Source organism: Heterocephalus glaber, unplaced genomic scaffold (genome assembly GCF_053883595.1).
Source record: "Heterocephalus glaber isolate CG9 unplaced genomic scaffold, H.glaber_assembly_v1.0 deba00001204, whole genome shotgun sequence".
NCBI classification, from domain to species: domain Eukaryota; kingdom Metazoa; phylum Chordata; class Mammalia; order Rodentia; family Bathyergidae; genus Heterocephalus; species Heterocephalus glaber.
In genome coordinates, this window is record NW_028258214.1 from 643,927 (window position 1) to 671,871 (window position 27,945).

The following is a 27,945-nucleotide window of genomic DNA, read 5'->3' on the forward strand; positions in this document are numbered from 1 at the left end:
ATATGAACTAAATGTGACAGCTATATCTCTGCTAATGTTACAAAAGAATTCAACAGTAATTTCGCAGATTGAACGATCTGAAAACCAATAAAGCTTTATAGTTATACTTTAAAAGATATAGGGGGTTGGGCTGGGGATTTAGCTCAGTGGTTCTGCCGCCTGTCTCGCAAGTGCAAGGACCCAACTTTGATCCCTGGTACCAAAAAAAAGTTAAACAAAGATATAGGGGCTTAAGAAGAGGGGAATTCAAGAAGACAAATTGGAAATCTTAAACTAGATAATATGAGAGGGAGGTGGGGCAAAGGTTTCTCATGGCAGCAGAGGGATGTTTGTACAATGAGTAAAAGCGGAAAGAGTACCGAAAAGTAAACTAAAAAAAGAAAGAAAAATGAAATTATAATAATTAAAAAAGACAAAAAATTCAAGGGAAAAAATTAAAAGGGAGAGGAACCCCCCCCCCCGAAAAAACCGTGTAAGAGATAGAAAAAGAACAAAACAAGTTTCAGTAAAACATATAAGCTGGAGGAGAAGAAAAATGAAAGAAAACCACACCTGCTTGTTAAAAAAAAAAGAGAAAGAAATGGAATAAAGAAAGGGGAAGAAAGAATTATTTTTTATTTTTAATGTGTGGGTTTCTTCCAGGATCTACTTTGGGGGTGTCCAAGTCCAGACATGTCCCTGCTCATGCTGGTACCTAAAGATGGAGTCAGAATCCAGATCTGTGCTGGATGCCAGCATCAGCAGAAGCATGCCACTGCCATGACTTTCCAATCAGGAGTAAGTCAGGCTGCACCTGGGATATGGCCGCAGGAGTGTGTCCTAGGTCCTTTAGCTCAGGGGCCTCTTCGGGTCTCTTTACAGCCTGCTGTCTGACTGAAGCCATCTCCAGTGGTTGTTTCTGAGGCATTTCCTGTGAGAAGGTAACAAATGGATCTATGGAGAGGAGCCCTGTGGCTATGCTGGGTCCTGACTTCTAACAGTCAACCCTTCCCTGGGATGGTATCTGGTCCACTGACATCTCCAAGGCTGTGGTAGGCACTCGGACTGGAGTCAGCAGCTGTTGTGTGTCGAACAACTCACTGGGTGCAGAGTTGCACACTATCTCTGCAGGCCACAGCAATGGTCAATCAAGTCTGCTCAACTACATTTCTCCTTGTGGTAGCATTCACTCTGCTCCTGTAGGCCATGAGCCACCATGAGTCTTGAGCTGCCACAGGCCAGAGAAAGTGCAGATGGCCTCTTTCCTTCTGTCCTTTGGGCTTTTTCTTCAATTTTTCTGTGCATTTTAATGTTCCTGTCAGACCCCTCTTGGTTCACAGGGATCTACTTCTCTCTTCGATGCTTCTCCAAGTTGATGTTTTCCAGAGTTTGGGTTCTGAATCTCAGAGAGGTTGAGTTGATGTCTCTCATTACTCCATCATTTTCCCCATCCTGTCTGATATATTTTAATATTATGGTCATTAGGTACATTCATGTTGCTATAAATGACTCAAATTTTTTCTTTGTGGCAGAGTACTCCACTGTGGATAATTGTAATTTTTTACCCATTTGTTTGTTGTCTTCATTTTCTATATTTATGCCTTTTATTTTTATTAAGTTTATTGGTACATTTTAGGTATAAAATATGATGACATTCATCATTGGGAATTTGTATCTTTGCATGATATATCTTGGTTCTAACTTTTTTCCCTATTCCCCTGCCCTCCCAGAGGTCTGCCTTTTATTTTATCTTCCCTGATTGTTCTGGATAGTTTTGGGCAATATATTAAAGGGGAGTTTTTTTTGTTTGTTTTGTTTTTTTTGGTACCAGGGATCAAACTCGGGTCCTTGTGCTTGCGCAGCAGGTGGCGAAAACACTGAGCTAAATCCCTGGCCCCTAAAGGGGAGTTTTCATGGTGAACATCTTTCTCTTTTTTCTAATTTTTAGAAAAAGCTTTTAGTTTTTTCTCATTTAATGTGATGCTGCCCATAAACTTTTCAGAAGTCTTTATCACAATGAAATAAGGTTTATTCTTGAAGTGTCCCTGAAGTTTTTTTTTTAATCATGAATATTGTATTTTGTCAAAGGCTTTTTCTGCATCTATTCAGATGATTGTGTAATGTTTTGTTAGTCTCAAATTTATTAATTCTGCTTTGATCTTTATAATTTCCTTCCATGGACTATCTTTGTATTTGAGGTATGCTTGTTTTTCTACAATCTTTTTTTGTTTTTTTTGGTAATAGGGATTGAACTCAGGTCCTTGCATTTGTGAGGCAGGTGGCAGAACCACTGAACTAAATCCCTGGCCCTTTCTACAATCTTGATGGGCATGATGAGGTTATTTATGTGGACTCACTGGGTTTTTCTGATGTGAACATTCAGAACCACAAACTGGTCACCCAGCCTGGTGTATTCATTCCATTAGGGTTTTTGGCATTGACTCCAATGTCTCTAAGATACACAAAAACATGAATCATATGCAACACATGTGAATTTCATGTCTGTGACATGGAGAGGAGCCATGCCAACATGTGCCCATCACCATGGGAGAAATGATCACTATGAGGTTTGAGGCTTTGGTGAAGATCAGTGTCCTCTGTGCTTAAATTTTATTGTAAGCAAAAACTTGGGAGAACAGAAATAGTGGTTGAAATGCATTAGCAACCATTGATGCAATCATATAAGTAGTGAATAAATCATAATACAAAACTGAAGAAATAAACTAAGCACAGATTATTATTGTTGTTTATTGAAAGACCCTAGTTAGCAAGACAGACTCCATATTGCTGCTTGACCCACCTGCCTGCCCTTTAGATGAACTTAGAAGGAGGGAGCTTGAAAACCTCCTCCCCTTGGAAAGTCTCTTTAGAAATAACAATCAACTATTGTTTTACAAATGTTCTAACAGCAGGACGTTCCACTTCTGTACCTTTTGCTTGCTTTACTAGTTCTATCCCATAGGGGGGCCTAGGAACTGTTGGCCTCAAAGGTGTATAAAATATGTTTGTCAACCCCCAGTCGAGGCTCCAGTCTGATGCTCAGCTCGGGTCCGGGCTGGTAATAAACTCCTGTGTGGATTTAATATCAGTCTCTGGTTGGTTCTCTCTCACTGGGTACAACATTTATTAAAACACAGGCCTTGTTTTTTCTTTTAGTTTTTGAGACAGGGTCTTGCTATAGTTCAGCCTGCCCTCAAACTCACTATGTAATCCAGGCCGGTCTTTAAGTCATGACAATCCTCCTGCCTCAGGGTCCTATGTGCTAGGATTACAGCTTGTGCCATCATCTCAGGCAGATAAAAAAGAGGGTTTACTCAAAAATATTAATGCACTGAGCTACGTTTGCAGCTTTTCACATTTTATTTAGAGACAAGGTGCATAGGGTGGTAGTGATCACGCGATTCACCTATGCTTTTTTTTTAACCTATGCTTTTTGAGTGGATAGGATTACAGACATAAACCACCAGTACCAACAAGATTTTTTGATGCTCAGATGGTAGCAAATATGCTCAGGATAAAATGTCCTGTTTTCACATTTCCTCTGGCTGCAATAGCAGTATACACTATGCAATGTCATGATGATGATACCAATTAGAAATGAGCTGCAGTGAAATTAGCTGCATGTTCAAGCATGTGAAAACTAATACTGCAATGTAGTACATTTCATGAAGTACATGAGACATTTAGTATTTTATTATAAAATAGACATAATTTTTGCCAGGCATGGTAGTGCATGCCTGTTATCCCAGCACTCAGGAGGCTGAGACAGAAGGATTGTCATGAGTTCGAGGCCAGCCTGGGCTACATAGTGAATTCAAGGCCAGCCTGAACTACATGGTGAGACCCTGTTTCAAAAAATCTGAAGAGGGCTGGGGATTTAGCTCAGTGGTTTCACCACCTGCCTTGAAAGCGCAAGGTCCTGAGGTCGATTCCCAGTACCCAAAAACAAAACAAAACAAAGAAAACAAAAAACAAAAAGAAATAAATGGATAAATAAAATGGACATAGGTTTTGATAATACTGTCCATTTTATGACAAATTTAATTGTCTAAGCATAATTAACTTAGGTTAGGATGAGGTACACTGTTCACAATATTAGGGCTATTTAATAATTTGTCACTTATATTTGGACCTTGGATTATTGGAATGCAATCCCATGATAAATTGAGGAGTTACTGAACTAAGAACAAAACAAATACTCCAGAATACTTTACAAAGCACTGTAGAAGTAGGGAATAAGGCAAAATGTCAAGGATGCCAGGTGGTCTCACTCTGACAGCTTGCACAAGTCTTATGTGGTGGAAGTGGTATCTCCTTCAATTATCACACAGTGGTACTTACTGATGATGACAAAAGCCAGTATAAATTTCTCTCTAAAGTTGATAAAACAGAACACAAATGACTCATAGTAATTATTCAATTTCTTTTTTAACTGAATTGAGCTTCTCATGTTAAAAATAGTACTGATTTCCAAAGCACAAATGTTATTCACAGCATCAAAAAATAGAATAAAGGACTCTGCTTATTTATAAATAAGAAATCATTCTGTCAAAAACCCCTTCAACCCTGTTACAAATTTCTGTGAGAATGGCCAGGGACTTATCTCAGTGGGACCATGCCTGCCCTGCAAGCACAAGGTCCTGAGTTCCATCCTTGGTACAACCAGAAAAAATTCCTATGAGAATGTTCTTGCTGTCAAATCATATCACCTTTTATAGTTTATGGAGAGATTAATTATAATTCACTATATCTTTTTTGAGAAAAATGTCCTGCTAGTCTCTGGCAATGGGGACGCACAGAAGTGTAGTTTTTTTTGCATGGTAGATTAAAAACTTACTACCAAAATAAATCATAGCAATATGAGCATGAAAAGTAAAATTTAATGGTGTTTACACAACTAAAATTTTACACACCTAATAATGGCTCTGGTAAAGTGAAATAAACAGGCAAAGTTATGCACTGCATATAATTTATGATTATGTTGGGATATATATGGATATCTTCTAAGAATATTAAAAACAAATTTGCTAATATGTTTGACAACAGAAAAACTCAAACAAATGTACATAAATTTTTAGAAATATAAAATATAACATCCTATTTAAAATTTGTTAGAAAAATGAGCTATAAAAAAGGAAAAGAAAAATGGGTTATATGCACCAAAAATTAAATACAAACTAGTGGAAAAATTACAATTAAGAAAAATTCAGTTTAGGGGTCATATGACTCCACAATTATTTAAAAAAACAAAAGAAAACAAGGAAACAAAAATAACTGACAAAATATTGAGCCTCCTGACACATACGAATGCAAGTCAATTCACCTGTGGATCTAACAGTGCAAAATAGAGAAAATAAATATCATCAAATTTAAGAGACAATATTAAACTCCCATGTTATTGCTTAAAAGAATGTACAGAATTATGTGAGCCCATTTATTGTTAATGAATTTTAAATTATTTAATACAGGGATCTACTTTAAGACTCAATTTACAATATTTATACTTTAGCATATCTCCTCTGGTTGTGTATTTTCTAGAGAAATAACTGACATTTCATTTTTAATCAACTTTTAGTTTTATACTACATGAGAAGTGATTAAAGGATTTTGAAAATGAGTTGTAACTGAGAATTTGTACATTCATAGGGGTTTGATACATATTCATTCTTACATGCAGGACACCTGAATTTGTGTACATCCCTTATATTAATGTTTTTGCACAATGCTATGTTCGCAATATGAATTAAACCAAAATGACTACAGGTGTTTCTGCATGATATACATTGACGTGAATTTCTCCTCTGTGCAATGTTTCATCAAAAGTCATGTAAAAGGAAGACTTTTCATGTCCTGTATTTATACTACTGCTCACTATGAGTTTGTACCTGTTTTCTTATGTTATGGGAATCACACAATGCTTTCTCACATTATTTACATGGGGCTTGTCTTTAGTGGGAGTTCTTTCATGCATTTCAAATATATATATATATATATATATATGTATGTATATGTATATATTTTCCCTTTCATGTGATTTCTTTCATGTATTTGAATTGAGAAAAAAAACCTTTCTCATATTCCCCACATATGTGCAGACTCTTCACTATGAATTCTTTCATGTATGTAATAATACCTGTGAGGACTGTAAGAGGTTTTATACTGTTTACAAGAAAAGGCTTCTCTTTAGGCTGACTGCTCTCAGCATAAGACACTTTGCATATTCAGTTAATTTCCTCTTACTTTCTAATGTGTTCAATGCTTTCTGCAGTAAGAGGCTTTTCCATATTGTTTATGCATAACAATATCACTCCCAAGTATAATTTATTTCATGTATTTGACAGTACATCTGTGTATTGAACATGTTTTCACATGGCTTATATAGGTAGCACTGCCATAGTGTGTTGTTTCATGTACTTGACAATGAAGGTATGTCCTGAAGGCTTTCCCACACAGCTTATGTGCATGGGTTTTCTCCCATTATGATTTCTTTCATGCCTTTGACAAACACCACTTGTGCTGAAAGCTTTACCACACTGCTTACATACATAGGGTTTCTCCCCAGTATGATTTCTTTCATGCCTTTGACAACTACCATGTGTGCTGAAAGCTTTCCCGCATTGCTTACAGACATAAGGTTTCTCCCCAGTGTGACTTCTTTCATGTATTCGACAACTACCATGTGTGCTGAATGCTTTCTCACATTGCTTACAGACATAGGGTTTCTCCCCAGTATGACTTCTTTCATGCCTTTGACAACTACCATGTGTGCTGAAAGCTTTGCCACACTGCTTACAGACATAGGGTTTCTCCCCAGTGTGACTTCTTTCATGTATTTTACAATCCTTATTTCTGCTGAAAGCTTTCCCACATTGCTTACATATATGGGGTTTCTCCCCAGTGTGAGTCCGTTCATGTATTTCACAGTAACTGTGTGTGCTGAAACCCTTCCCACATTGCGTACACACATAAGATTTCTGCCCAGTGTGAGTCTTTTCATGTGTTTGACAATAACTGTGTGTGCTGAAAGCCTTCCCACATAGTGAACATACATAGGGCTTCTCCCCAGTGTGAGTCCGTTCATGTATTTCACAGTAACTTTGTGTGGTGAAAGCTTTCCCACACTGTGTACATATATAGGGCTTCTCCCTAGTGTGAGTCCTTTCATGTTTTTGACAATGACGTTGCATTGTGAAAGCTTTCCCACATTGCTTACATACATAGGGTTTCTCCCCAGTGTGAGTTCGTTCATGCATTTGACAACGACTTTGTATAATGAAACCTTTCCCACATTGTTCACAGACATAGGGTTTCTCCCCAGTGTGACTTCTTTCATGCCTTTGACAACTACTATGTGTGCTGAAAGCTTTCCCACACTGTTTACATACATAGGGTTTCTCCCCAGTGTGACTTCTTTCATGTGTTTGACAATGACCGTGAGTACTGAAAGCTTTTCCACATAGCTTACATAGATAGGGTTTCTCCCCAGTGTGAATCCTTTCATGTCTTTGACAATCCTTGTTTGTGCTGAAAGCTTTCCCACATTGCTTACATACATGGGGTTTCTCCCCAGTGTGAGTTCTTTCATGTATTTGACAATAACTTTGTGTGCTGAATGCTTTCCCACATTGTTTACATTCATAGGGTTTCTCCCCAGTGTGAGTCCTTTCATGTATTTGACAACTATATTGTCTGCTGAAAGCTTTCCCACATTGCTTACATACATAGAGTTTTTCCCCAGTGTGCCTTCTTTCATGTATTTGACAATTATATTTTGTGCTGAAAGCTTTCCCACATTGCTTACATACATAGTGTTTCTCCCCAATGTGAGTTCTCTCATGATTACCAAAAGAATTGTTGTTAGTGAAGGATTTTCCATAGTGTTTACCTACATAGGTTTTTTTTCCAATGTGAGCTTTTTCATCTGTCTGAATACCATGGTGAGAATTAGAACCTTTTCCACATGGTATACATATATATGTATTTACTTCACTGTGGCTTTTTCCCCTGATTTGACCATCATTGGGTATACGGAATGATTTCACATCTTGCTTATATGCAAATGGGTCCTCTTCAATGGTACTTTCTTTAGTACAATCACAGTAGGATTTTCCACATGACATATATTCATGGGGTTTCTCCCCTGAAATTGTCTTTGCACATTTCTGAAAGGACTGGAGTTTTGTGCAAGTTGTCTCATGCTTGTTACAGTTAGACAGCTTCTCTTGAAATCCATGCTGCTCATATGATTTGAGTTGAGTGTTAGCCATGATTGGCCCATCTGCTGATAAATGACCAATCAGGGGCCTTCTAGAGGAAAAACTTTCACCTGGTTTTATACAAACAAGTTTCATGTATGCATTAGTATCTGGAGTCTGAACAACCATTTCTCCATGTTCGTACCATAATTTATATGGACAGGATTTCTCTCCCTCTTCACTTCTGCAAAAGGAAAAAGTAACAAAACAACCAATCACATTTAAAAGTGTCTTTCTAGTTATTATGATTTACCATGAAGAGTTCTGGTTTGATGTCCTTTAAGAATATTTAATCATTAACTTAGTGTACACTCTGGATAATGGCTTGGAAACAGCTTTTACAACAACAGTCAGATTCATTTAAGAGTTTGTAACTGACACATCTGTAATATATAATACTTTCATTCTGAGGAATTGGAATACATCTTTTTTTGGTACCGGCGAACTCAGGACCTTGCACTCGCAAGGCAGGTGGTGGCACCACTGAGCTAAATCCCTGTCCTGGAATACATCTTGATAAAACAAATTCCATATACTGATGCCTTTTGGTAGCTTTTCCTCCATGACTCCATGCCCTCCCCCTTCCACTGAGCTTCTTCACCCATCCAAAATGTCTGCTTCTCTCTATTCTACCATCCCTCCTTTGTTTTTGTCCTTAATTCATGTTTTGGGATTCTCATGCAAAATATAACTTCTGATACTGAAATTTCTGTGTCTAACTTATTTAATCTAACATTATGGGTCCTAGGTCCACCCACATTTTGGCAAATTACATCACTTCTTTTTTATGGATGAATACCATTCCATTATGTGTAAATAACACATTTTTCAGTGCTGAAAATTGAACCCAGAGTTTTGACTTTGAGATATATTCCCAGGCTTATTTATTTTTTATTTCAAAACAGAGTCTCATCAATCATTAAGCTGCCCATGGTGAGCTTGAATATATGATCTTCCTGCCTCAGTATCCCAGAGTGTTAGGATTCCAAGCCTGCCCTTTTATGCCCAGGCTATCCCATATTTCCTTAATCAAATCATCTGTGAATCAGCATTTAGTGTTTTCCAGAGCTTAGCTTTTCTTAGTCTGCTAAAAATCTGTATTTATACATCAGTGTAGTATGATTACTTTAATTATATATGTATTAAAACTATAGCTGGATAAAATGGAATTTCTATTTTTGCTTTTCAGTGGAATCTCTATACACATTTCCATAGATGTTATACCACACTGACAGTCCCACCAATAATATGGGCATGTGCTTTCTAATATTTTGGAACATGAATGGACTGTGTGTTTTGGAGAACACTTGGAAATAACTATGATCAAAACAGTGACATTCATTTGTGTTTTGAATATGTCCACAATGTTAATTTTTTCAAACACTGAATGTATACACATTTAATTACATATAGTATTATAGAATTACTTATATAATTTGTTTGATATGAAAGTGATCTTTTAAAACATATTTATGGGCCTGGGGGTTTAGCTCAGTGGTGCTGCACCTGCCTCACAAGGGCAAGGTCCTGAGTTTGATCCCCAGTCGCAAAAGAACAAAACAAAACACTTTTATATATATAATTAGATATCTAAACGGCTCTCATTCTATACATAAAATTTGTTTTATATACTCCTGTACTCAATGCTTAAGTGCAATTTCAATCAACATATTTATAATTTTGAAAATAATTTGTTTATTCTTTTACATTGGATCAAAGATGTAACTTTGGCATAATACCAGTACCATCTACATTTCAGATACTGGAATGTTTCAAATACTCAATTGTCAGATTAGAGATATTCAATCTGTATAAGTCCTTGGAGAAATTTTGTGAGATTAAAGAAATTTGAATATGGCCTTGTTTGTATAGTTTCCTTGGTTCTTTTGTTTTGCTTTATTTTATTTTTTTTCCAGTACTGGGGACTGAACTTGCTTGGTTTTGTTTTGTGGTACTGGGGATTGAACTCAGGACCTTGTGCTTCCAAGGCAGATGCAGTGTCACCAAGCTAAATCTCTGGCCCTGAACTTGCTTGGTTTTAATATTCTTACAATTGAGGGACATTCTTCTCAGGAGTGCAAATTACCTTAGACTTTTCCTGCAAGTTTTGAACTCATCTTCAATTTGCTTCTCATCTGAGTTTTTTCCTAAAGTGCAGAAACAGAAATATAATGACAACTTACTGCATTATATGAAAATTAGTACATTCTACTTAGATTCATCGCACAAGGTGACCATGCTTTGAAGATACATCATTGTTTCCATCTTCCAACTAAAGAGGCTGCACTGGTAAGCAGCAACTAACACTGTCTGATTGCATACATGAGAAAATCATATCTTCCTTACCTATGGCAGCCAGGTTCCTAAGGGTTTCCCACATCACATCTCTGTAGAGCTTCTTTTGGGATGGATCCAGCAAAGCCCATTCCTCCCTGCTGAAGTTCATAGCCACATCCTCAAAGGTCACTGCCTCCTAAGTCATCAGACATGTATTTCCAGGAAGAAGAATGAAATTCAAACATGAAACATCTCATCTCTATGCATAAAAATCTGATATGACATTGAGTTTTGCCCATGATTACTTCATGTCTTGGTCATCAAACACTCATTCTTCATCCATATGCACATGTCACACAGAAATTTTTTTTTTTTTGGTTACGGGGATTGAACTCGGGACCTTGTATTTACAAGGCAGGCAGCAGAACCACTGAGCTAAATCCCCAGACCCTCCACACAGAAATTTTGATGTTACATTGGAATTCACTGTTAAAGCAACAGTGGAATGGGAACATTGATGCTCCTGCTGGTTAAGTCCAGGTTTATCTGTACTCTGTCATTACATAATGGTTCATAGGGGAAGCCTACAAAATCAGAATCCAAGTGAAAAAAGGTAGATAAATATCTAAAGAATTACTCGGAGAGGTCATAGAAACTATCTTTTTTTCTCAATTTAGTATTTAGCTGTTTGTTTTTTTTTTGGTACCAAGGATCGAACTTGGGTCCTTGCACTTTCGAGGCAGGCAGCGGAACCACGGAGCTAAATCCCTGGCCTCAATTTAGTATTTCGCAAATGGATCCCTTGCTTCTCTGATTCTATTTAGGCAGCATGTTGAAACTTCAATGTGGTTTCATAAATGAAGCCTTAATTGAAAACTAAACAAAATTACAGAATGATAATTTGGAATGCTAATGAAAAAACTGTTTTTATTAGAGAATGTCTAAGAACAATGAAACTAGATTAAGGAACCCATATTATCCTATGGCTCAGTGACCTTAATGGTGACATAAAGGAGAGAAATGAGGGGATGAATATGATGAAAGTAGATATTAAATGTACTGATCACCAATATTTTGCAAACTTAACAGGGACTAACAAGGAAAAAATGAAAAATTATTGTCACTTCCAAATACACCTTCAAAAATGACAACTTCTTTAATATATAGTAAAGAGATTCAAAATCCACTATTTAGCAAGAGGGGTTTCAATGGGCTCACATGCAAATACTGTATGTGTTAGTTACCTTTTTCATTGCTAAGACAAAATACACAACACCCAAAACTAACAGAGGAAAGGTTTATTTTGGCTCTCAGTTTGTAGAGGTTCAGTGCATAAGGGGATGGCTCCAAGGCAGGGTGCCATGTCAGAGGGGCATTGCAGAGGAGAAACAGTTCATGGCAGGCAGAAGGCAGCAAAAGCAGCAAGCAGTAACTGGCAAGTGACAATTGCAGCTTTCTGTTATATTTTATCCAGACTACCCAGGTAGTATTCACACTCTAAATCCTAGCATTGCACAATCAATCAATCCTAGTATCACATACTCTAGATGCAGCCATGCCTGAAAACCCCACCTATGACTGCATGAGGCTTTGGGGGTGACACCTATGTACAACTCATAATAGAATATTTATTCATGATAGAGCTCTTACGTTACAAAGTGGCACAAATAATAATCTGTTTAATATAGGAGGGAGGGGGAAACAGGTATTTTATTCTACATATGTCTTGTACAATAATTAAATTACATCTTGAAGCAGGAAAGATAAACTTGAACACTTTAAGAGTTCACAATGAAATATCTTTTGGAAGTGAAGCATTTCCCCAGAGGAAAATCATGAAGCTGCCAGAATCAGAGGGAGAAATTGAAACCTATGTAAATCATGGGAAGTAAAAGACACAAGAAATGAAAAAAATATTTTCAGTGTATGCAATGAAAAGAAATTGTGTATGAAGTAAAAAATGAACACATAAGAAATAAGAATAAAACATATAAAGCTCAAGAGAAAACACCAGATAGAAAACAAGATCCATAACCTTGTCTGAGGAAATAGGCAAAGGAAGTAGAGATGTGGAAAGACACAACTACTAGGTAGAGTTATGACAAAATAAAGGATCAAGTGGTACACTCCACAGCCATATCCTCTAGTTTGGAGTATACTATAATCTACAGACCAGTGACTTCATTCTAATTCCAGAAAATACACTGTGCTATTATGTCTGGAGAAAAATGTGATTCTTTTCAGATCTATAAAAGATAAACTTGAAAAAGCAATCATGTGGAGAAGAAAACACTTTGCTCCTGACACAGGCATGACCATGTATAAAACACAGATGAAGAAACCTCATCTAATGCTTTTCTGTGCATTTTCTATAGAACTCACTTATTGAATATTTCAAGGTGGTAAAATTAAAAGAATACTGTACAGTGACAACTACAGATGGTAAATTTATACAAAACAGCATAATAAATAGGGAAGACAAGGATGAGTCTAATAAGGTTTCACTTGGATACTCTTAACTCTGCCCAAGGCCCAGTTTTAAAATGTTCTTTTATGTTGTTGTTATTATTGTTAAATCTCAACTAAAGCATTTTTGTTTTTTTGGTACCAGGGATCAAACTTGGGTCCTCACCCTTGCTCAGCAGGTGGCGAAACCACTGAGCTAAATCCCCGGTCACAACTAAAGCATTTTTGAGAATAAAATTAATTGCAAAATATATAAACACTGAATTGCCATATGGAAAGAAAGTTAATTTATACTTGCTTGCCCATGTTCTAACATTGGAAAATGAGAGATAATTTACAGATTGGGAACAGTTAATAAAGCAGTACAGTTGCAAATGTGAGGGCTCCAGACACCCAGCAAGCAGTGTGCAGGCAGCATGCTGGCCATGAGAAGGAGGATGGGTTAGAACATCAGAGAAAGACAAGGTGGACATTTAAGCTACTTAATGCACACAAAATATTCGATCTGTACCTAAAAGAAAATAAGGATTATCATGATCAAATGATTATATAAAATTCAGTTCTTCAAGAACTAATAATGCTTTATAAAGATTTTACTAAACAAAGCACCAAATGACACCAAAGAACACTGAAATTGAAGGGAAATTCAGAGATTCTTTAATGTTTCCTAAAGTTAAAAAATACTTCAATCCATAATAGAACAAGGCAAAAGATCATAATAATATACTTAAAAATCAAGGTCACCAAGTAGACTCATTGAATAATTCATCTATGCCCTCTAACCAATGCCGAGGAAACAGTATTCTCAAAATCACAAGATATATTTACCATGACAAATCAATGATGCCACAACAAAGACCTTAACATTTCCAAAGAAATGGAAATAATGTCAAGTAAGCTCTCAAAGCATAGTGGAAAGATATTCAGATTAGAAACTAATAGCAGAAAACTGCCTAGAAAACTTTAAAAAAATAGAGATTGGGGCAGGGATTTAGCTCAGCGGTTCTGGTGCCTGCCTCACAAGCACGAGGTCCTGAGTCTGATCCCTGGTACCAAAAAAAGTAGAGACTAGATCACAAATTTTAAGTGACTATGTGTCAAAAGAATGTCTTGTGAAATTATTAATGATTTCATAATGTACAAATTTGAATCTACATATTATCATTTTGGGGAACTCCCAGAGAAATTTTTTTTTTTTTTTGGTACCGGGGATAGAACTTGGGAACTTGTGCTTGCAAGGCAGGCGCCGGAATCACTGAACTACATCCCCAGGCCCAGAGAAATTTAAAACAAGGCATTTATTATTAGAAAAGAATGAACTCAACTTGATATTCAAATATCCCACATCAGAAACCAGCAAAACATCAGCAAGATAAAAATGAAAATCACTCAACAAATAATTGCAAATTCTCATGCTCAATATTCACCCAGGATTATAGAACATAATGAGAATTAGTAAAAGTAGGTAAAAATGGGCTACTGAATAATAAATTGCCATCCACTACATTAAAACCTAAAGAAGGGCTGGGGATGTAGCTCAGGAGTTCCATCACCTGCCTCGCAAGTGCAAGGTCACGAGTTCGATCCCCATTACCAAAAAAAGAAAAACCTAAAGAAAATCTGTCTCATATCAGTAGATGCACAGAAAACAAAAGATAGAAAAAAAAGCACTGACATTAAAATGGAGTGCATAAAATTATGTTCACTTGCATACGGCATCATTGTATCTTTTTGAAAAAATTAAAGAAGCAACAAAACCAAGCACACAGGAAGTGAGCTGCTCCCAGCACACAAGAGGAGGCTTCCAGGCCGCCTTACCACCCCTGCCAGCACACAGGAGGTGAGCCGCGTGGGCGCCAGCAGCACCCCCCATAGAAATGAGAAGACATGTAAACAAGTCTCAAAACCAGACTTCCAGATCACCTACAGCAACCCCTTTCTCTCCAAACACCATGCATTAATTAAAACAAGCAACGTTGAAAGAAACATAACACACTGCAGAATGTCAAACACATTCCTGAGCTTACACTGCACTCTCATTATGCTCCATGTACCCAGGGTGTCTCATTCCCAGGTGATCAAAAACATATGCAATACCAGGAAATTTGAATTGGGAACTTCCACACAAGTATCTAGCCATTCTCCCAGGGTAAAAGTGTTTATTTTTCACAGGCTGAATTCTGAAAAGTACCACAACTCACTCATTCATTGAATGTGGAACTGTGCCTTTTCCAAATTTCACTTCAAAATTCAAATGTGCAGCCTGGAATTTAGCTCAGTTGCACCCCACATGCCCCACATGCACAAGATCCTGAGTTTGATCCCTGGAACCAAAAAAACCCAGACAACAACAACAAAAGTCAAATGTGTCATTTTTTGCTGAACATTAAGAAATTCTCCAACAGTAGGATGTGGGCCCAAAGTTCAATTCTCATACCATCCACAGTTACCACAATTCTGTTAGATTCAGAGCCCAGTTCTAATACACAGCCACAAAATCAGATTCCAAAAATAATTGTCTTCAAGTGGCATATTATAAAAATTTGCAGATATTTACACTGTTTGGGAAATTATAAGTTTTAAGTTCTTTGTCCCAGGTTCTAGGGAGAATTATCATTTTTAAAAAATTAGTGGACCTACATACCACTTGTCTGAAATTTATAAAGTTATGTAGAGGTGGAGAATCTAAAGATTGATTTTACACTGGTTAATGCACATTCTCTAAGGACACAAATCACAATATTTTGGACATAAAAAGAAATGGTAGATGATGTGTAATTTAACCCCACATTGTGATCTTTTAAATAGAAGTAATTGTAAACTGCCCACCATAGCTTTGTTGGGCTTTGTTGTGCACACCTCTATTCACACCACTCTCGTAGCTTGAGGCAGCAGCACCAAATTCAACCCCCAGCTTATACATCACAGAGACTCACTATCATGATTAAATAATAATATTAAAGAATAAAAAATGTATGTAGCTCAGGGTAAATGGAAAAATTAAAAAAGAAAAATGGGTGTGGATGTGGGATTAGAGCAAATTCCTATATTCAGTCCACAATACAATAAAAAACATTAAATATCCATTAAAATCTTTTGTGTTCAAGAGAAACTTCTTCCCATTCTACTTCAATGATGATGTCCATCCTATTATTAATCCTATAAAACTAGTTTCCTAATTTCCAATTTTACCTCACAAATGGTGAGGTGAACCAATCAATAACAACAGAAGACATATTTACACTGTATTACTAGGTTCCTCCTTTCTTTAGGCCTGTGACCTCTGATCCCCTCTCAGGCCAAGATAGAGCACAATCCTTTAAGTACTGTCACACTAAGAACAATCTGACCTCAGGGGGAGCTCACTCTTGTAGTTGCTGATTTCTCCTCGCTGCCGGGCTCTCTCATTTCCCTTTCACTCCCCCTTTTCCTCCCTCTCAAACATCCCTTTTATTCCTCTTCATTCATATGCCTGTAGACCTTAACTGTGGGGATTTATCTTTACTTTGGTGGTTTTTTCCCCCCTTTTGATACCAGGGAGGAAGCTTAGGACCTTGCACTTGCAAGACAGCTGTGGCAGCACTGAGCTAAATCCTCAGCCCCTTGGTGCTTGTTTTATACAAAGTCCATCTCAATCAACCTTTCAGTTTTAAGCCAGGTGAGGTGGTGCATGCCTGTCATCCCAGCACTGGGGAAGCTCAGGCAGGAGGATTCCTGCAAGTTGGAGGTCAGCTTTGCCTTACAAAGTAAGTTCAAGGCCAGCCTGAACTACATAGGGAGACCTTGTCTCATAAAACCAAAAATTTTTTTTTCAATTTTAATCAATGTCTAGAAACAGTGCAAGAACTATAGCAAATATTTCTGGGATGACACCCCTTTCCTTTTCCATCACTGCCCATATCATATGTCTATGTCCATGCAGATTCCCCACTTCAACGTGTTTCTCAGGGTTTAACAGGCAGCCCTTTCAGAAAGTTGTCCTTAACAAGAACCCTCTCCCTTCCTTGGTGTTGGGCATGAATTCTATTGTGTTGCAAACAGGAAGAAAGAGAATAAGCTTTCAAGTTTCTCAAGACAAACTTTACTTCTGCAGAAGAGTGTACAGCCAGATGATGGCAAGCAAGCACTCCGAGTTGGCTCATTTTATCCCTGAAGCACATGGTCATCACTGTCCCCCACCCCACCCCCACCCCGCTCTGTAGTGGGACTGTGGCCTCACAATCTAACCCAATTAACCAGTGGAATGAGGTCATGGTTACTAGGTAGAGTAAATTCCGTGATCCAGAAAGCCCTTTGGTACAAAGTTTTATGCAGGGGGACAGGCAGGTAGCCCTGTGTCTCAAGTTTTCAAATGTTGAAACAAGCACATGAACGTTTTACAAAAATAGAACTTTACAAAAATAGGTATTCTTTTTTTTTTTTTGGTACCAGGGTACTGGGGATTGAACTCCAGTCCTTGTGCGTGCACAGCAGGTGGTGAAACCACTGAGCCAAATCCCCGGTCCAAAAATAGGTGTTCTTGGGGCCAGGGATGTAGCTCAGCAGCCCAGCACCTGCCTGGCAAATGAGAGGTCCTGAGTTTAACTCCTAATACCAAAAAAAAAAAAAAAAAAAAAGGTATTCTTATAAAATGGAATTATTTTAATTATTTTCTTTGACAGAAAAGACTACCTTTTTCCATGGTGGTAATACATTAACATCCCCTCCACTTTTCTCAGCATTCTAAACTTTTTGAAAGGCCTCATTTAATTACTCTGATTATAAAAAAAAAATAGTTTATTTAGGGTTGGGGATTCACCTCAGTGGTTCTGCCACCTGCCTTGCAAGTGCAAGGTCCTGAGTTCGATCCCCAGTGACCCCCCTCCCCAAAAGTTTACTTAGCTACCTTAAGAATAAGGCACCTAGCTAGGGAAAATGGCTGTAGATAGAATTGGGTAAAAAGGCATAGAGATGAGAATTAAAATAAGAATAGACAGTGAACTGCAGACAGAAGACAAGAATGAACTTCTTCTTGGAAGCATGGAAGGAGCCTTCTGTACTACAAGGAGCTGCAGCTGCGCCCTACCAGGCTCCCGAGTCTGCAGGAACTGCAAGTACAAAGTCACCAGTTTTTCTCTAGAATCCCAGTTTCCTTTAAACATTCAACAGTAAGAAAATGGGTTTGAAACCTGAGTTTCAAATGGGCATTTTAAATACACGGAGTCACCTGTGATAGGCGGCCATTACATGATTGAGAAATTACTGTACTCTGGTTACCAATGAGCTCTGGATTGAGCAGGCACAGGCCCACCCACTCAGGATGCTTCCAAGAAATCGGTGAGCTATTCTCATTTCCAATAAAGGCTCTCCTAATGAGGGGGCAGCTGAGACCTACAGGTAGGGTTAGATGAGGGACTGGGCCCTTTCAGAAGTGGAGAAGACAAAGCCTGTGTCACAGCGAACAGCCTAGCTGGCAGCCTGCGGTTTCACGCCTGTGTCTGTGTAAGCCACAGCCTGTTCCCTTAAGCTCCCCTTCAAGCAGGTCACTTCCCCAAAAGGAGTTGTTAAACTTACTTGTCGAAAAATTCCCCTCTAGCCCACCAAACGCACATCATAGCTGAACCCAGCTGCAACCCATACTAGAATAAAGGGTTCCCCAAGGCCCTCGCTGTCCTAGACCGGTGTAGATGAGGCTGTGCAGGGGCCACACAAGATGTCATTGTGGGGTGGCAGTGTCACAGCAGGGACAGGATGCAGGGAACCCGGAGCTAACTCTGACCCAGGCAACGGAAAATGTCACAAAAACACCAAAAATCAGGAGGCTGTCAGGGTCTGGAGCCAAGCAGGGAGCCCGCAGCTCCCCGCAGTTCCCCGCAGCCGGCTGCGTCCCCGTCCTTCACGCCTCACCCCGATGCCGCGCCCCCCCGGCTTTAGCCCCACAACATCACCATCACGTGGCTCCCGGTCCCGGGGTCCTTCCCTTGCAGCCTGCAGCTGGCAGCAGTCACAGAAGGTGGTCTACCCCGCCGGGAGCTCTCAGCGTCCCCACTGGGGACACCTGCTTGGGCGCCACCACACCGGAAGTCGCTCCTCATGGGCCCACCTGATTGGACAGTTCATACAGCCGCCTCCTCATCGCTGATTGGCTCGTGCTCCAGGGCCCACCCCTCTGGGCCCAGAGAGAGGAGAGAAATCAACTCCTGCCTGCATGGGTAGCGCTCTGATGATAGACTGTAACCCAGGATCTTCTGGACTGGGCTCTTTCCCAGGATGGCAACCTCACCTCCCTAACAATAAGTGCATTTCAGCAGTGCACTCCTGATTTTCCAGAGCTCCCCAGTTTTCTTCATGGACTTAGCGTGTTCTTCCTGAAATGGGGTTCCATGAATGCTCAGAAGGGTCCATGGGCGGTGTGCTGTGAAAGAATCAATCCCCTGATGTAAGAAAACACTGTGCGTGCAGCACAGGAGAGGACACAATGGAATAGAGGGAGGGCTGGCTGCTTGACAGGTCAATACGTGGGAAGGAGGCAGCAGGTTTCACCGTCAAGATTTTCACAGGGTCTCAGTCTACTCATTTCCATTCAAGAAAATGAATATATTCCCCTTGAAAAAGGAATACTATTCTTATGTAGATGGGGGAAAGAGAGTTAAATAATTGTGATGTTCTGCAAAAGAATAAAGATGGAAGAGAAGCAAACATTCCAGGTCCCTTACACAAACTTGATACTTCATCCAGGATCATAAAAAACCCTGAATGTGGAACAGAAACATATTGCCAGGCCCAAGGGCTAGAATGATTGCTGAAATGGAGCCCCATGTGTGATCCACTTGGGCACCTCTCGGTGATGAGGCAGGGACACATCAGGACTTGAGCCTGTAAGCTCTGCATGCCCAGTAGTTTCTTCCTCACAGGTTCAAATTCTCCTGCTTTCAGCACTAATATTCCTGGAAGGAAAATATTATGTGGAGTCGTGTGATACTCTGGTTTATAATAGTTGGCTTGAGAGAATGTATAGGAGACTTGTAAATGCTCCCTTCTAGGCATTTAGGTGTCTGTGACCTGATGGACCAAATCTGGCACCTGTCCAGACTAAATTGAAACTCACTCTCTTTCTGCTTCAACCTGTTGGAAATAAGTACCCAGACTCATTTTGTTGATGCAGATAATGAAGCACTCAGACATGAAGAAATCTCCATGAGGCATTTGCCTTTTCAAGAGGCTGCAAGTGTGGAGCCAGAGTGACTCCATTTTGGAGCTGTCTCCTTTGTTCTCTCAGAGTGACTCCATTTTGGAGCTGTCTCCTTTGTTCTCTCAAACTTGTGCTTATCCACTCAAAATTCCTAAGTTTATTACCCAGCCATCTGTGTACTCAGGAAGGACATTCCGGACACACTACCTATAAGGTAAACAGTTAATGGCTAACTGCCCACAAAAGATAGATGTGACCATTAGTCAGTGGACCTGCTAACCATCAGCTTATGACAGTCGGCCCCTAACCTTTGCCCCCTTCTCCCTTGCAAAAATCTATACGTAACCCCCTTAACCCCCCCGAGCCTAACCAATCAAAACCCTACACTTCATATGTATTTAGCATTAACCAATCACCTGGCTACTAACAACCAAAGCTTGATGTATATTCAATAAAAACCCTGCTAGTCTCGAGGCTCGGGGCTCTCAATCTCGATCCGCTGCGTCGGTGACAATTGAGAGTCCCTGCTTAAGCTTGAATAAACGACCCTCGTGTGCTTACATCGGAAACGGTCTCCTGGTGGTCTTTGGGACATCGCGATCTGGGCACAACATTTGGGGGCTCGTCCGGGATCCCAAGACCTTCAGGACTCCCGTACCGGAGGGTCAACGCCGGCTGGTGAGTGTTTTCTTTGTGCTTGTAAAGTCTGGGCCTATTTTCTGGGAAGGTCGGCAGACGGTCTAGGCGGACGCGCTGCAAGGGCCGCCGACCCGGAATCCTGGAAGACGTTCCGGATTCCACTGGTGGGGACGGAGTGCCCCAAGAGTACGGGTCAGTGAGACTCCTGGAGGGACGGTGCGGGTCGCTCCCGCGGCACGGCAGGAGGCCGTCGTCCCATTTGCATTGCCTCCGATCGCGCGGAGGACGGTTTTGTCTCACCTTGTGCTTCTCTGTTGCGTTTGTGTGTCTGTTTGTGCTGACTTGGACCGAGACGATGGGACAGACTGTGACTACCCCTCTTTCCCTTGTAACAGACCATTTCAAAGAAGTTAGGGAGAGCGCTCATAACTTAAGTTTAAAAATTAAGAAGACTAAGTTCATCACCCTCTGTGGCTCAGAGTGGCCCTCCCTCGGGGTAGGATGGCCCCCCGAGGGAACTTTTGATTTGCAGATAATTCGCAGAGTTCGTAAAGCCATCCTCCCCCCCGATCAGATACCCTACATAGCCGTTTGGGAATTTCTGGTTTCTAACCCGCCCCCATGGGTTAAGCTCTTTTTGCCTTCACAGCAGCAGCAACCGGAGTTAATCCTGACGGCCAAAGAAAAGGCTCCTAAAAAGCGCGCGGATGAAAAACAACCCGAAACCAAGCCAACCGCGCCACTTTACCCTGTCCTCCAGGGAGGGACCGAGGAAGATCTTATATTTCCTCCCCCTTACTCTCTCCCCTCTCTTCCGCCACAGCAGGCTGGAGGAGGTGACCCAGTCCCAGCCGGGGCTGGGGAACCCGCCCCGGGCGCCGCCGACAACCGTGATGGTCCCGCCCAAAATACTCGTCACCGGCGCGCCGCCTCGCCGGCAGGACCGGCAGATTCAACTGTCTGCCCGCTGCGAGCAATAGGGCCCCCTGATGAACATGGAAACCAGCCTCATCATTACTGGCCCTTTGCTACCAGTGATCTTTATAATTGGCGCCGACAACATGCCAATTTCTCTGATAACCCTAGAGATTTGATTAACCTGTTAAAAACTGTTTTGTTTACCCATCAGCCCACTTGGGATGACTGTCAACAGCTTCTGCAGGTTCTGTTCACCACTGAGAAACGAGAGAGAATCCAGAATGAGGCCAGAAAATTGGTTCCTGGTGACAGTGGTCAGCCCACCACCAATGCAGACACCATCAACACTTCTTTTCCTCTGTCCCGACCTAACTGGGACTTCAATACGGCAGAAGGTAAGGAGAGACTTCGAGTCTATCGCCAGACTTTATTAAGAGGTCTCAGAGCAGCGGCGAGGAAGCCTACAAATTTGGCTAAGGTAGGGGATGTACAACAAAAGTTAGATGAAAGCCCTGCTGCTTTCCTAAAAAGAATTCAGGAAGCTTTTCGTAGGTACACTCCTATGGACCCAGAAGCAGTTGAGACAAAGGCAGCTGTAATAATACATTTTGTCAACCAGGCGGCACCAGACATTAAGAGAAAGTTACAGAAAGTAGATAGGTTAGGAGAAAAGAGTATTCAGGACTTAGTGGCAGTGGCAGAGAAAGTGTATAACAATAGAGAAACCGCAGAGGAGAAACGAGAAAAAGCTGATGACCGCCAGACCCGAAACTTAGCTCGGATCCTTCTGGCTACCACTGCGGGAGAGCAGAAAGAATGTGAACGTAGACTAAAAAAGATTGTGATGGAAGGAGAAAACAAAGAGAGACGCAGAGAGCGCCCCCAGTTGGGGAAAAATCAATGTGCTTATTGCAAAGAATACGGACACTGGGCCAGGGACTGTCCTAAAAAGAAACAGCGAGAAGGACGCCCCAAGACCCCTATTCTGGCTGCGGATGAATTAAATGATTAGGGGGGGACGGGGTTCGGCACCCCTCCCCGAGCCCAGGGTAACCCTAAAAGTGGAGGGGAGACCTATTGAGTTCCTGGTGGATACAGGGGCTCAACATTCAGTCCTACTCAAACCGTGTGGCCATATTTCTGATAAAACCTCCTGGGTTCAAGGAGCTACAGGCATGAAAAAGTATTCATGGACAACCCAAAGAACAGTAGACTTGGGAGTGGGCCAAGTAACCCACTCATTTATGGTTATACCAGACTGCCCCTACCCCTTATTGGGAAGAGACTTACTTACTAAATTAGGGGCTCAAATTCATTTCCAACTCGGGGGCACAAAAGTCCTTAATCAAGAGGGAAGGCCCATTCAGGTACTAACCATAAACCTGGAAGATGAATATCTACTACATCAAAAGAGGGCCCCTCCTGATCCTGATATGGAACAATGGCTCTCCATGTTCCCACAAGCATGGGCGGAAACTGGAGGCATGGGGCTAGCTATACACAGGGCACCGGTGTTTATAGAAATAAAACCTGGAGCAGATCCGGTACGAGTTCGCCAATATCCTATGCCCCTGGAGGCCCAGAAAGGAATAACTCCACATATCAGGAGGTTACTTGCTCAGGGGATTCTCAGACCTTGCCAATCGGCCTGGAACACCCCCTTGTTGCCAGTACGAAAACCTCATTCTAATGACTATCGGCCAGTGCAGGACCTCCGGGAGGTAAACAAGAGGGTTATGGACATTCACCCCACAGTGCCTAATCCATACACCCTATTGAGTTCTCTTCCCCCGAGCCATCGCTGGTACACAGTCTTAGATCTCAAAGATGCTTTTTTTAGCCTTCCACTGGCACCTAAAAGCCAAAACATCTTTGCGTTTGAATGGAGTGATCCAGAGCAAGGCATCAACGGACAGCTGACGTGGACCCGATTACCTCAAGGATTCAAAAACTCTCCCACCATCTTCGACGAGGCCCTACATGAAGACCTGGGTGAGTTTCGCCTCCAGAACCCCCAACTAACTCTGTTACAATATGTAGATGACCTTCTTGTGGCAGCTGAGACACAGGAAGACTGCTTAAATGGAACCAAGAGACTCTTGATGGTCATAGGAGAGCTGGGGTATCGGGTGTCCGCTAAAAAGGCCCAGATCTGCAAACCCGAGGTAAGCTACCTGGGGTACGTGCTTAGAGAAGGGCAGAGATGGCTGTCGGATGCTAGGAAAGAGACAGTTCTTAAGATACCCACACCAGATTCCCCTCGAAAAGTCAGAGAATTCTTGGGATCGGCGGGCTTCTGCCGCCTATGGATACCAGGGTTCGCAGAGCTCGCAAAGCCCCTCTACGAGGTAACTAGAGACAGTCAGGCTTTTCAATGGACAGAAAAGCTACAAAAATCTTTCGATCAAATTAAAACAGCCTTGCTGACGGCACCAGCCTTGGGCTTGCCTGATATTACTAAGCCATTCCACCTTTACATTGATGAAAACAAAGGAGTCGCTAAGGGCGTCCTGATCCAGTATCTAGGGCCATGGCGCCGCCCAGTGGCGTACTTATCAAAAAGACTTGATCCAGTTGCGTCAGGATGGCCCCCGTGCCTAAGAATGATTGCAGCAGTAGCTCTAATGGTCAAAGACGCTGACAAGTTGACATTAGGCCAAGAACTGTACGTGACCACCCCTCACGCCATTGAGGGAGTCCTAAAACAGCCTCCGGATCGATGGCTCAGTAATGCTCGCCTGACCCACTACCAGAGCTTACTCCTAAATCCAACCCGAGTTGTCTTTCAGGCCCCGGCTGCTTTAAACCCAGCCACACTGTTGCCAGACCCGAACTTAGAGGCTCCGCTTCACGACTGCACAGACATCCTGGCCCAGGTACACGGAATTCGAGCAGATCTGAGTGACCAACCATGGCCAGACGCAGACAACACCTGGTACACTGATGGGAGCAGCTTTGTTCGTGAGGGCCACAGGTATGCTGGGGCAGCTGTGGTGACAGAAACTGAGGTCATTTGGGCAAAACCATTGCCCACCGGGACCTCAGCACAACGGGCAGAGCTCATAGCCCTGACCAAGGCATTAACTTTAGGACGGGGCCTAAAGTTAAATGTATACACAGATAGCCGGTATGCCTTTGCCACTGCGCACGTCCATGGGGCCATCTACAAAGAAAGGGGACTCTTGACAGCTGAAGGAAAGACTATTAAAAACAAAAAAGAGATCCTTGCCCTCTTAACAGCCCTCTGGCTACCGAAAAAATTAGCCATTATCCATTGCCCAGGACACCAGAAGGGCGACACTCCAATTGCCAGAGGAAATAATCTAGCTGACCAGACGGCCCGAAAAATAGCTTTAAAGGTTGATCTGACACTGGCCACTCAGCTGCCCAATCCGGGAAGTGCAGCCCTCCCAGAAAAGCCCCAGTACACTGAAAAGGACTTAAATTGGATAAAACAATTACCTACGCCCCAGTGCCTCAACGGGTGGTGGAAATCTTCTGATTGTAAAGTCATCCTGCCTAAGACACTGGGAGAACAAGTTCTCTCCAAGATACACCGGACCACCCACATGGGCACTCGGAAAATGCAAGATCTCCTGAGACATGCTGAAATTAAGATCCGTGATGCTAATTCTACAATTGAACATATTGTTGCTACCTGCAAAGCCTGTCAATTGACAAATGCCACCCACAATAGGGCCAACCCAGGAAATAGGCTGAGGGGAAACCGACCTGGAGCCTATTGGGAATTGGACTTCACCGAGGTAAAACCTGGAAAGTACGGTTATAAATACTTGTTAGTTTTCGTAGATACTTTTTCAGGATGGATAGAAGCGTTTCCTACCAAACATGAGACAGCGCAGAGTGTGACTAAAAAGCTGCTAGAAGACATCCTGCCAAGGTACGGTTTTCCAGTAATGCTAGGATCAGATAATGGACCCGCCTTCATTTCCAAGGTGAGTCAAACCCTAGCACAGGTGTTGGGGACAGATTGGAAATTACATTGTGCATACAGACCCCAAAGCTCAGGACAGGTAGAAAGGATGAATAGAACCTTAAAAGAGACCTTAACTAAATTAACCTTAGAGACTGGCGGTGACTGGGTGACTCTCCTTCCCTTCGCCCTTTATAGGGTGCGCAATTCACCCTATAAAATGGGGTTGACCCCCTTTGAAATCATGTTTGGAATTCCCCCTCCCATTATCCCCAACCTTCACTCAAATGTACTTGTTGAATTTGATGACCAAAAGTTGTTACTTTCTTTAAAAAGCCTCCAAAGTGTACACGAAGACATCTGGCCTAAGTTAGAAGCCTTATACCAGACCGGACCACCTCCTGAGCCCCATCGCTACCGACCTGGAGACTGGGTCTTCGTTCGGAGACACCGACAGAAAGACCTTGAGCCCCGTTGGAAAGGACCCTACGTCACAGTCCTGACCACGCCCACTGCTCTCAAGGTCGACGGGATTGCTTCGTGGGTACACTACACCCACGTTCGCCCTGCAGATCCTCACACTGTCCTAGAAGACTTCGTTCCATCATGGCAGGTGTCCAGAGACCAAGACAGTCCCCTCAAACTCAAGCTACGTCGTCGACGATCGTGATTATGGTAATTGTACTTTTGACACCGACACTAGGAGGACAAAACCCATATGCTCCCTTAAATTTAACCTGGATGATCATTAGTACGTCTACGGGCAACATTGTTAATAGTTCATCTGAAGTGGCTCCACCACTTACCTGGTGGCCAGACCTAGACTTTGACCTGTGTTCTCTCGCCACAGGGACTTGGAACACTGGAAACTGGAAAATCGGGCCTAGAGGAGAGCCAATATGTAAAAAAGGCATAGGCCAATGTAATACCAATAGAACATCCCTGCCCATGGCTCCAGTACCTATGGCCCCTCCTAGACTTGACCCTGGGTGTAGCCATTCTCTTGATAGAAACATCCTACAAAGCACCCCCTTTTATGTTTGTCCGGGAGAAAGGCGCACACAGTCTCAGATAAACAAGTGCGGGGGACCTGACCAGTTCTATTGTGCCAAATGGGGATGTGAGTCCACGGGCACCGTCTCCTGGGCCCTGCCTGTCAAGGACGATTTTATTTCTTTAAAAAGAGTCCCTGGGCCCCCTGGCCTGCAGACAAATCAAAAGGGTGGTAATTTCTTAGTTCTTAGTGGCCCCTGTACCGGGTTCCTCTGTAACCCGGTCAGACTTTCATTCACGGATTCAGGTAAAAGGTACACTAAATGGGAAACAGGCCAGACTTGGGGACTCCGTCTATATCAAGATGGTTATGATACCGGGTTGTTATTCACTATAAAACTGAAGGCAGAGCCGCTCACCATAGGGTCTCCCCAATTGATAGGGCCAAACTTGGTGCTAGCTCCAATAGCCCCTTTCAGACCTATTAAGCCCCCTCCCCCAAAAAGCTCGCCTATGTCACCAAAACCAAACGCCTCCGTACGGCCATCAGACTTAACCTCCGCTCCCACATCCCCGCCCTTGATTCAAATGATCACCCAGATTGATAAAGTCGATCATAACCGGGACCAGGACCCCCTTTGGGAACTGATGGTTCACACCTTTAAAGCCCTAAATGCATCTAGGCCAGACCTCACTCAGTCCTGCTGGCTATGTTATGATACTAAGCCCCCATACTATGAAGCAGTAGCTTATCTAGACAATTTCACTAAGTCAGACAGCCCGACTCAATGTAGATGGCAACAAAAAGGGACAGCTAGGCTGACCCTACAATCAGTAACTGGGCAAGGAACTTGTGTCGGCAGTGTCCCGGCCTCCCACCAACACCTTTGTAACAAAACCGTCCTTAGACCTAGGCCTAAATATCTCATTCCCCCTTATGATGGATGGTGGGCCTGTTCCTCTGGACTTACCCCTTGTGTACATGGGCTAGTGTTAAAACAAACAAGAGATTTCTGTGTACTTGTACAATTAGTCCCCCGGTTGTTATATCACTCAGAAAAAGACATCCCCAGCCGCCTGGCTGAAACCCAGGTCAGAGTTAAGCGAGAACCTGTAACGGCCATTACTTTGACCGTTCTCTTAGGATTAGGACTAGCTGGGACAGGAACGGGAGTTTCATCGCTACTAATACACAATAAATATTATAATGACTTAAGGACAGCCATAGATATAGATATTGAAAGGCTAGAAAGCTCCATCTCCCACCTCCAAGAGTCTTTAACTTCACTAGCAGAGGTAGTCCTCCAAAACCG

At 41.9% G+C, this 27,945-nt stretch overlaps 2 protein-coding genes across 2 annotated transcripts; one reads left to right on the forward strand and one right to left on the reverse strand.

The window, feature by feature from the left end:
- Window positions 1-4,409: 4,409 nt before the first annotated feature.
- On the reverse strand, window positions 4,410-19,063 carry LOC110346162 (uncharacterized). The gene is made up of 4 exons (XM_087210791.1): window positions 18,905-19,063; window positions 10,581-10,707; window positions 10,321-10,381; window positions 4,410-8,418 (listed from the first exon to the last, which is right to left on the reverse strand). Exons 1-4 carry the CDS (start codon window positions 19,049-19,051, stop codon window positions 6,354-6,356), a joined length of 2,400 nt encoding a protein of 799 aa, XP_087066917.1. The 5' UTR covers window positions 19,052-19,063; the 3' UTR covers window positions 4,410-6,353.
- Window positions 19,064-20,189: 1,126 nt separating this feature from the next.
- LOC147828226 (uncharacterized) lies at window positions 20,190-26,088 on the forward strand. Its single transcript, XM_087210801.1, is given in 3 exon segments — window positions 20,190-22,714; window positions 22,716-25,661; window positions 25,976-26,088. Coding segments are annotated over 3 exon segments (4,551 nt in total). The 5' UTR covers window positions 20,190-21,142; the 3' UTR covers window positions 26,009-26,088.
- The last annotated feature ends 1,857 nt before the right edge of the window (window positions 26,089-27,945 follow it).

Coding starts and splice junctions, on each gene's coding strand:
- LOC110346162 (XM_087210791.1), bottom strand. CDS start 19,051: ATGAGGAGCGACTTCCGGTGTGGTGGCGCCCAAGCAGGTGTCCCCAGT. Junction 10,382..10,580: donor TAGGAACCTGGCTGCCATAG/GTAAGGAAGATA, acceptor TCTGCACTTTAG/GAAAAAACTCAGATGAGAAG. Junction 8,419..10,320: donor ACTTGCAGGAAAAGTCTAAG/GTAATTTGCACT, acceptor TTCCTTTTGCAG/AAGTGAAGAGGGAGAGAAAT.